Here is a 10905-nt window from a genome sequence, read left to right on the forward strand (position 1 = left end):
CGCACCGGAGCCACCACATTCCTCTTCTCCAGTGCCCTTGCCACGCTCTTGTGAAACGTGTTGTCAAAGGCACCTTCGATGTCTAAAAAGGTGCATAACGTCACCTCCCCAGTTTCCAGCGAACTCTGTATCTCGGAGGTTAGCTGTTACAGAGCAGTGCTGGTCGGTTTGGCTGCTCTGTAAGTATGCTGATTCGCGTGCAGGGGTGACGTTATCAGAGCATTCGACCTTATTTCTTGGTCCAAGATCTTTTCCATACTCTTTAGTAGGAACTAAGTTAGACTAATCTGTCTAAAGGATTTAGCCAGTGAGTAGTCCTTCCTTCCCACTTTTGGTATAAAGATCACCTTTGCTGTCCTCCATGGTTCAGGGATATACGCCAGCGCCAGGCTATCTCTCATTAGCTGAACAAGGTATGACAGTAGAACCTGCTCTCCTTGTTGCAGAAGTGCTGGAACTTCCTCAACTATCTCCGGGAAATGCGCTCGCAAGAATGTCGTAGCTCTCTCCTCCGCATTGGTTGTATAAGTACCTCCCATTTTTTAATCTTCCCCCTAACCAGAGCTTTGTGCAGTCTTCCTGCCTCTGGTGTAGAGAAGACGTTTTCACAGAAATTTCTAAAATTCTCCAGCTTTGCAGACCTAATCTCCTTATTATAGGCAGTTAGGTTACCTCTGTACTCCTCCCAGTTCCCAGTACGCTTGGCTTTGTTGAAGAGCTTACGTAGTTTTGATCTCAGTTCCGAGAGTTTTCTTGACCACCAGGGACAATTGCGTCATTTGGTGATCGTATTTAGGGGGCAGCTGCGCTTGTCACGGCTTGGTTCAGAGCAGATAGCCTGCTCTTCAGTCCCAAGGCCGTTGTACCTCTGACTAGCTTCCCTTCCTCTTTCAGATTTAACTCTAACGTATCCCGATATGTGGTCCAATTTGTGTTTTTGGGAATATGGGAATACCCTCCACTGTGAGACAAGAGTTCGTTACTCAGGGTGATGTTCAGCACTTCCCTCCTGTTACTTGTGACGAAAGTAGGTTCACACCCTACATTCTCAATACTTAAATTATTACTAATAATAAATTCGAGGAGCGACTCACCTCATGCATTGCAGTCTTTCATCGACCGGAACAGAAATCAAAAAATGTTGTTTATCAAGCTGCGCTGCATTGAAAAAATGTAGAAAAACCGCAAATAAATGATTTTCAACACAATATAAATTCAACTTTCTTTTCATTTCAAAACACATAATTTCACCCATACTAGGGGTCAGCTAGTAAAGTACATATGCATACGTATCGATATATGAAATTGCTTGGATTCTGATCTTCTTTTATTCCTGCAAGTTGCAAGAGATCTGTGACCAGGAAGTAGTAGCGGGGGTCAGATCTGGAAAATACGGTGACTGAGCAGTCGATTCGAATCCCAATTCATGGGCTTTTGCCTAGCCTTTTACATGCTTAGTACATTGTTCTTTCTTCAAATGCGGACGCTTTTCGGCGATTTCGTTCTTCAAGCGATCCAATAACGCTATGTAATAGTTGCTGCTGATGGTCTTTCCGTTTTAAAAGGTAGTCTTAAAAATTATACCATGCCTATCTCAAAATACAGATGTCATAACTATTCCGTTTTTCACGCAAAAACTCGTGCTTATTATGCATGAACTTCTCCAAACACTGCTTCGAATCCTCAAACGGTCGTTGTTTTTGTCAAACCCTGTACATACAATATTGCATGGACATTTTATTGTAGAAAAACTTTTTTCACCTTGGATCCCACACAATTCGTTGATCGCTCAAGAAGGGCTTGTGTCGATTGGTCGATTGGAATGTTATAAAATACGGTAACAATGTGATAGTGTTTAACGTGGGATCCTGCTGGCGACAGCTTAACTCCACAGTGCTCAAAAGCACAACGGATCAATACAATGCGTCGATCAGCGCCCTGAAAACTGGGTAACGATTTTCAGTACCAATCGGCAGTGTGGCATGGACACACTAACCACCTTGGTAGGGCTCGAACCCATCTAAAACCTCTGCCGTACTTTGGGTCCGGCATCCGGTTGCAATGCAACTCCACATTCGACTAACAAAGTCAGTTCTTCCCGCGATTTGGGTTTTAACCACAGCCACCACGAATATCCACAAAGGGCCAAACCCAATGAGCAGACTGGAGCGAACTCCAGGGGCTACTGCTCCCCGTGGTACCAGGTTAAAGTCTTTGGTATTGACCTTGTAGCCGAAGCTACGACCAGTTGAGCTTCCATACAGTCCTGGACTCGCCTCTTACGACAGGCATGCCTTACCGCGGGTATATTCGGTTTCCCCTCGAACCCGGAGGGGGAAAAAAATGTGGAACGCTTCACGATTTTGCGTGTCATCCTTGCGCAGGGTAACGGTACTTCAAGACATGTTTATGACGGATTTTTACGAATGAGCCCGAAAGTAAACAGCAGTCGACTGTATGGAGGTTTTAAAAACAGCCGAATCTAATAAAAGCGATTCGACTACGAAGCACTTCCAAGCAAATGGTTACCTGTCCTTTTGGAAAAACTGCACATGTCGCAATTATGCCACTAGAACAACGCGGAACAGTAAATTCTGAGTAGTATATACAACTATTTGTTTGCCAGTGTCTTTCAAGAAATCAAGAAACTGAAACAACTGCATTTTTGAGCACTTAAAACATCGTTTTGATGAATAATCCAGCGGATAGTCTGGATGACTTCTTTTTATTCCCGTACGGAAAAAGTGTTTTAAGGATTGGTTCATACGTATGCAAAAGCTTATAGATCTTAATAGAGAATATTTTGAAAAACAATAAAGCAATTTACGATGATTATTATTTTATTTTGTTTTCTAATCCCGAAATATAAAATCCAACCTACGTATACTAGCGCCTGTTAAAGGTTGGGGATAACTAGATCTATCCATCTATTTGTCCGGCCAGGAACTTTGCAATTCACCTAACGTTACATATACTATATGAGGTTAGAAATGAATATGTAGTTGTCACATAAAAACATGACGTGATTGACAAAATTATTATATAGCATATTATTAGTAAGGGTACACCAAGCTACACAAAAATCATCACAAAGTTCGTGTGGCAAAAATCCGATATCACCCATTTTCACAATGTCTGAAGGGGTGATGAAAATATTTGTCTTCCGCAAATTTGGTTGATAGAGTTTTACTGATTTGTGATATATGGTATGTATATAAATTTATGAGGGGTGGGAACAAGCTTACCATTCTCGATCAATCAATGTATCAAATTACAGTCTTGTATCTTAATTTGCGGCTTAGTTATAGACTTTTTTTGTTTTAGTTAATGGCATTTTGTGGACGTGACAGTAATGCGATTCCGCCAATCTTTGTCAGTACCAAGTATCATCAAGATATTTCAACTTTTATTCCATTTATGGTATACATATGTAGTATACTTATCGTAAATCGTATTAAACTCGTGTCGTTAAGCTGATCATTTACATATATAAATGTAGTTCTATATCTATTTCAATTAGTTTTAGGTTAACAAAACTTTTACATTCTTCAGCAACATGTTGTGTGCTGGGTACTTATCTTAGTCCTTCCTTACTTTTTTCTTAATGGTCATCAATGAGCGACCAGAACTGTATGAAGGCCGGTAGTGCTTTTAAATCCATTCTTATATGTTTGTATTCACATGACGGGTCTTCCAATAGGGATGATATATATATTAATATGCCATGATCTGTGGGTTTTTTTTCATTGTATTCAGTAATGTTTACAATTTCATCATGGAAAGATATACGCAAGAAAAACGCTAACAAACTATTCAATTTTATTATCAAAGTATCCGTATAAAATTGTTCTCGTTCAAGAACTGAAGACATTGGACAACCGTAAACGTCGTGAATTTCTTGATTCTTTTGGAAGAACGTGAATAATCTAACGATGTTTTTTAAAAACAAAAATAAATAAATAAAACTGCCGATTCTAGTGCGAAGAAAATCGGCAATTATTCTTGTACATTCATTTCATTCTAAATTGACAGTTTGAAATGACACCAGCTTCATTACTGCCAATGGAGAGCGGTATACATCGATGACAACTATCTTTTTATGGCGGCACTTGGAGGAAGTGGATCTTGCCAACATCTGGTTCTAACCAGACGGGTCTACGTGCCTCACAGCACGTGCAACTACCGAATTATTGTGAGATAAGTTTAGAGACTCGATTATTTCAAGAAATTGTGACATTGAAGGGTCTCCAAAAAATTATAATTTAACATACCAGTTTACTGCTTCTTGAAGAGTTATTTGAAGTCATTGATATGTAGCAGTAAACCAGGCTCTCTTCAAGCTTTGCGACATGCGACTTGGAAAAAGTACTCGAAAATTGGATTCATCGTATTCGTTCCTGCAAAACGATGACTGATGTTATATTCAGAACTTAATTGTATCGAATATACATACTTCAAAATAAATAAAAAAAATGTTTGAATTTCCTTAAAAATTAGTGTGTTTTGTTTAGAAATCATATCACTCTAATTGGAAAACCCTGTATATCGGAAGGTTAATCGGGAAATTTCTCTCTCTTAGTCAGCGTGTGTTTTGAAGCACCGAAATAATGTGTATTGCGTGTCCATAAACAGTTTGGCAACAGCACGAACGTCACCAAACACGTACAGTGAGTGAATGCAAACGATTAATCTACAGAAGAAAGTGGGTGGAAAAAGTTAGCCTATGAAAGTGTTGCGCACACTCAGCGCCACAGACCCAACTGAGTCCACCTTTGAAGCACTAACACAGATCGCTACTTGCGATTGTAATAACAATAAAAAATCGCATTTAAAATAAATAATTAGGCGATCACTTCCAATTGGTAGCCAATAGCAGTCAGCAACGGCAAAAGATTGCACCAAATCAGCAGCGATGCTTGTAATCTAATCGCTCTAAGCCAACAGGCCGCAATGGAAAAGTAAGCAGCTACGAATTCAACACGCTCTAAATAGTCAGTGCATGCGAGGAAAAAACAAAAGCATGGCAAGCGGACGTGTGTGTGCAGATCGGTTGCAAAGGAAAATGCTAAATGATTTGTACGGCTCTGGCAGACTTGGCAAGTGGGTCCAGCAATTGCAGCGGCAATAACAGTGGCAGTCAATTGCAACGCCGCACTAATTGTGGCAAGGTAAAGTGTATAAATTTGATTGGCACACAGGCGGCGCTGATCAGTTGCATTTTGCTTAAAGTTTGGAGAGGCTGCTATGAACTGGATATTCTTTACTTCATGTTAAACAAGCTGTTCATGGGTATATAGGAAAACAGTTAATCGTATAGTTCGACGTTCTCCTTTCACTGCAACAGCGCGGCAAGGATATGTGGTAGAAGCCGCCACCGATACACGCCAGTAATAAGTGGATAAATTTGCTCTCCTGAAGCCGAATATCATCGCCATGGACGTGAATTTCAGGCTAGGGATCGCATTAATACTGATCGCACTGTGTCAGGAAGCGACCTTATTGGAATTGCCCGCTCAGAACAGTAATGGCAACAGCAGTCCTCACAAAGCCGCTCGTAGCACACTGCTCGATAATGGACTCACGCGTACATTAAAGCATATTTACGGTATTTGTGGTGATCGAGATGATCTCTTTTGGTGCTTCAAGGTGCAGGCAGCACGCATGTTGGGACGCGCGTTGAAAGTGCACAACATAAATATCTTGGAGGGAGTCACCATTATCAAGAAGGTGGAAAATGAGACACGGACTGCCCGTGCGAGCGCAAATGCGGATTTAATTCTGAATAATCGCGATTTGGATAATCTGTCGATGAAAAGCTTGGATGCGCTGTTACTGGAGCGGTTTTTGCGCTTCGTTGACAGTCGACAGCTGCAGGTGAATTTACCGCGCCTACTTAATTTCGGACAGCGTAATGGGCAAGATTTCTTTGGCTCGGCAATGGGTTACTTCCAAAAATTTGCTTTAGGTGACGTGGACGCTGACAATGCTGTAGATGAGGGACGTAAAAAGAAGGGCGACGATAAGAAGTACTTGGGTCCATTTATTGCGGCTGTAATGCTAAAGACGGCCATACTGAAGATGGCCTATCACTCTATTGCAATTATCGCGGGCAAGGCACTGATCGTGGGAAAAATTGCGCTCATAATCAGCGCCATAATTGGACTCAAGAAGTTGGTGTCGGCGGAGGGTGGTGAAAAGACCACTTACGAAATAGTGAAACACCCACAAGTACAGCACAGCCAAACCTATTCATCAAGTCATGCGGGCGAATACGAGGCTGGGCATGAAAGTGGCTCTTACCATCGCAGCATCGATGACGAGATGATGATGCAGGATAAGGCTTACAACGCTTGGGTGCCGTCGCGTGTGCATTCATAAGAACGCTAAATTATGTCAATGTATAGAGTGTGGTTATATATTGGAGTATACATCGAAGCGGCGTTGTTGAAGAGAGTCGTCTTTGTCGCAGTTAAGCGATCTTACGTCAAACCAAAGCTGATCACCAAAAAGTAGGAAATATATGGAATATTGAAAATGACAATTGAAACTTAGGTAACTTATTCACGTTTAGTAAGGCACAGTGGTGTTATTTACATTTTTATTTATATACATATATGTATTTATATCATTGTTAAACCTAATGCCTAATATATCTAGTTGTGTTGTATGTATTTTTAGCTAAATAAGTTCTAGTCTGTAAGCTTATCGACGTAATAAAGAAAACATTCGCTTCCCATTTTTCAAGATTTTTCATTTTCTACTTTGCTACGCACTTATATCAATATGTTTGTCATAATGAACATTTTCACTTAATAATCTCAATTAACTCTAAAGAAATCCAGCTTGTGCCTGTTTACGTCTATATCCATCATCTATGTCTTCATTAGCTGCTTCGTTGATTTCATTGACGTAATAGCGGTGATTTTGATGACTAGCGGAAGCTTTCGATGGAGGAGGTGGCGTTGGCGAATGATGATAAGCTTTGACAGGCTGTAGCTCTTCGCTGATTATTCCTGTCACAGGATAAATATGTGGCATGCGACGATGCCATCCTTCATCGTGCTCATATCCGCTATGACCACCTCCGCCGCCATGTCCGTGGCCGGTTACAACAATACGCTCCGTGCTGACGCTATTTCCAGTTGATCCCTTTTTGAGACTGCCCTAAAAAAAACAAGTTTCAATGTCGCTTATGCAAATGGCCGTTAAAATAAAGGATTAATTCTAATATGCTTCTAAATTGGATTAATTTAACGGAGGTCAATTGTTGATGGTGCACTGGAAGTGTTTTGTAATAATAAGTTTTAATTCGGTGCATATTGCCAAAATTAGTAAGCTTTAAGACTTAAGTTAACTAATTAAAAATTTGTTTGCTATTTTTAAGAAATTCAGCCTTCTGTTGGTGGCGTAGCTAATTACTTTGGATTATTTAAAGGACATCTAAAGGAACTTCACGACCCAACAATATTTTTTCGAACTAGTTGTGATTGACATCCAGGTTAAATAAATACAATTCGGTGTATGATAAAATTCAAAAGACCTATGTATCTCTAGGGGTTTGTGAAATAATCCAAAATACCTAGCATTTTGTGAAGATTTTTTCGGCAATTATATATATGCCATTAGGCCTAATTGTTTGCCCTTTTGTGGGCTTTTTAAGAAATTTTAAAGTTGCAAATTATCTTTATACGCGGTTCGCTCTGTAATCGCTAAAATATTCTCGTTATTATTGTTGTCGGTGGTGAAAAAATATCAATTTCAATAAAAATTTGTGGTATTACTCTCAAGAGCTTTTAATAACAAACCTTATGAAATTTCGGAGCAAAAGGGCTTATAGTGTCGGTGGCTTTCCCAATAGCAGTAAGGCATCAGACAGAATTCGAATTCTGTCTCATAAAATGTAATGTTAGACGACGTTCTTGTAACTTCCATGATAGCAAATATGTGAAATGTATTCGTCTGATAACAAAGCAATGCCTGTGTCTACATTTCAGATGGGAATTTAGAGTAATTTTAACCTCATAACGTCAAGTTTGTAACATAAATCTGAATCTTATCAGAAACATATCACAAATTGAAGAGGATTGGTCTAAAGTCGGTCCCGAAATACTTGAAAACTCAATAAAAATGATGCTTACACAATACTTAAATCCTAAAGAGCTGTTATTCGAATCATCGCCAATATGAGTTTTACCAAAGCCTTTTACAAATCTTTGTTCCGAAGATTCAATTACACTTTCTGCCACTACAATTTTCCAAAATCCGAATTTAAAATTTTGTACTGTAAAATATTCACCATATTACATAAATATTTTTGTAATGCAAATTGTAATTTACTGCTGATCGATTAACCGAATTTAATTTAATAATTTAGTAACGAAATTAGAAATTGATAAGCTGCGAACAAAGGATAAAGATAATTAAAGCAATACCAATAGCTGAATTCAAATTAGATTTGTTAAATAGCCGGATTTTAAAGTTTTATAATTTGCGTTAGTTCATTGTTTAATTTTATAGGAACTATTACTATCGAATAAGAAACAACTAGACTTAGAAGACCGTTAGGAAAACCGCTTATATGAACATATGTGTATGTATGTATGAAATTGTATGTTTACTCACGAGTACGGAAACGAGCAGTGCTATTTTCGCCATAACGAAGGCGGCGCCCGCGATCAGGATCACTTTGCCGAGGAACATTTGCGCGACCATAGCCATCATCGCCATTCCACCCATCATTGCCATATTTTTGTCTTTGCCCTTCTTTTTGCGTCCTTTAAGTGAATTGTAATTATGTAAAAGTCCTTCTTTAATTAGAAGTTTTTTCTTATGCTTGTCCTTGTCTTTGTGTTTGTCGTTCTTCTTTTTGTTTTCGTCCTTATCTTTGTGCTTGTCCTTTTCTTTCTCATTTTTATCTTTATCTTTATATTTGTCTTTCTTGTGCTTATTTTTATCTTTAGTTACCTTTTTCTTTTTTGTTTTCTTATGTTTGTCTTTCTTTTTCTTCTTGCTGTCTTTGTCTTTGTTCTTGTCCAGTTCAATTTTGTCTTTGTCATTTTGCAAGAATATTGTGCCGTCACTACTGCTAGCACTGAATGTTTCTAATTTATCATCTACTAGACCATTGAATAGTCTATGCGTACCTTCATCCGCTTGCGCCGCCTCCGTTTCGGGCGACGTTTCAGCCGGCGCAATATTCTGCAACGCCAGCCCATCGATTGCATCCGAGATTCCAGCGCTAATTTTACTCAGGGTTCCAACGGAGGTTGGTAACTGTAAGCGAATTGAACGCGTTTTAGCTAGTTGCAACAAACCCGCTGCAATACCACTCTCGTTATGCTGGCTGTCACCTTCTGTTTTGAGTGAGCGTTGTCGAGGTGCCTGAGTTTTTGAAAAATTAAGCTGTTCTTCTGTGCGTTCTTCACTCTTATTGCCTGTCAACTTCTCGACGAAAATGTAATCCCCCCATTGCCATGTGCTGTTGTCCTGTGCGACGGCATCGACGAACCTCAGCAATTGATCCTCTAAACATAGCCACTGCTCCGTTGCAGCCAAGCACTGTGTGACCGAGCGGCCAACAGCACGCAATGTCATCAACTCGACTGTGTCACTCACATTATTGGCTGTCCTTCTTGGTATTGTTATGGTCACGGTAATCGGGCAGCATTTGAAAAGGATCAAAAATTGCAAAACAAGCCCTGCCATACACAAACACTGGCGGCCACGCGTTACCGCAAACATTTTCGTCAATTGCATATTTTATTTCGTAAAACCAATTTATTTTTTGCACTTTAAAGGTAAATTTCGTTATACGCACTATGACCTTTTCTCGTTGGTTTCACCTCAACAGCGGGACACAACCGCAACCGACACCTTTATTCAAATACTAAAATGTTTTCTCTTAATTTGTCTGCATTTATAGGAGTTCTATGGGTGGGTGCACACAACTTTTTCCGTCGGTCCCATGGTTGTTGTTAATAGCTACTACTCAGGTAAAAACCTATAAAAACGCAGAAGAAAAAAAATTGGTAATACAAATATGAAAATGGGAAATTAAAAAACACCTCAATGTAATTGACTTTGAGAAAAAAGTTGTGTATATTTTTAGAACAGACAGACAACACGAACCACAAAAGGTAAAAACGATTTACTTGGGTTAATATGGTATAGTATCCCGTAAACATACTTTTTGTCTTTCTGTAAAATTCTGCTCTCCTTATTCAAAGCACTGTAATTAGTGTGTTTGTCAAAGCGGTAAAATGAAAAACGAAATTAGAAATTGATTGCCATCTAATCAGTGGTGATACAACTTAGCTTTTGTGCTGCGACTTTGTCTGGTTTGCAGCGCCATACAAACAGTACTGTTAGGCGATACTATGACACACATATTATTCCATATAAGAGAATAAGTAAGTTAGAGTATGATAGAGTTGTATAAGTAATGGCTCGAGTATTTTTGTTTCAATTTGTAATTAAATAGACATTACATTATAGCTAAGCCATTTCGTTCATTGCAATGACATACTCGCCTTAGAGAATGTGCTTTACTTTTGTCTCTTTCAATTTATTTAAATATTTTTTTCTAAGTTTTTATAGTATTTTCTGCAAAATACTAAACAAACTTGCGCAATATCTGCCTTAGGTGAAAAAAGAGTTAAGCGAACTTTCGTCACTACTATTTACCAAAAGATATATTTTTACACCCTGTACAGGGTATATTAGGTTTGCGATGCGCCGAAAAGGAAAGTATTTATATGATTAAGTGATCGGCGTGACAACCTAAATCGATGTAGCCGGGCCCATCAGTGTGTCGGTCTATTCGTCTGTATATACGCGAATTAGTCCTTCAGTATTTGATATACATAGTAGACCTGAAACACGCCCTTTTCTCACCTAGCAGTTGCT

At 39.1% G+C, this 10905-nt stretch overlaps 2 protein-coding genes across 3 annotated transcripts; one reads left to right on the top strand and one right to left on the bottom strand.

Annotated features, from left to right (window-relative positions):
- The first annotated feature begins 5290 nt into the window (after positions 1-5290).
- On the top strand, positions 5291-6580 carry LOC126756387 (uncharacterized). Its single transcript, XM_050469433.1, has one exon. The coding sequence runs from the start codon at positions 5434-5436 to the stop codon at positions 6376-6378; it is 945 nt and encodes a 314-aa protein (XP_050325390.1). The 5' UTR covers positions 5291-5433; the 3' UTR covers positions 6379-6580.
- A 150-nt stretch (positions 6581-6730) lies between these two features.
- On the bottom strand, positions 6731-10246 carry LOC126756365 (uncharacterized). Of its 2 annotated transcripts, none has more exons than XM_050469396.1 (4): positions 10152-10246; positions 9144-10000; positions 8623-8774; positions 6731-7164 (listed from the first exon to the last, which is right to left on the bottom strand). In XM_050469396.1, the coding sequence occupies exons 2-4, from the start codon at positions 9754-9756 to the stop codon at positions 6829-6831; spliced, it is 1101 nt and encodes a 366-aa protein (XP_050325353.1). In that variant the 5' UTR covers positions 9757-10000; positions 10152-10246; the 3' UTR covers positions 6731-6828. The 2 variants fall into 2 exon arrangements, with proteins under 2 accessions (XP_050325353.1, XP_050325343.1); XM_050469386.1 differs by lacking the exon at positions 10152-10246 and adding an exon at positions 10080-10140.
- Between the last annotated feature and the right edge of the window lie 659 nt (positions 10247-10905).

Source organism: Bactrocera neohumeralis, chromosome 2, assembly GCF_024586455.1.
Source record: "Bactrocera neohumeralis isolate Rockhampton chromosome 2, APGP_CSIRO_Bneo_wtdbg2-racon-allhic-juicebox.fasta_v2, whole genome shotgun sequence".
NCBI lineage: Eukaryota > Metazoa > Arthropoda > Insecta > Diptera > Tephritidae > Bactrocera > Bactrocera neohumeralis.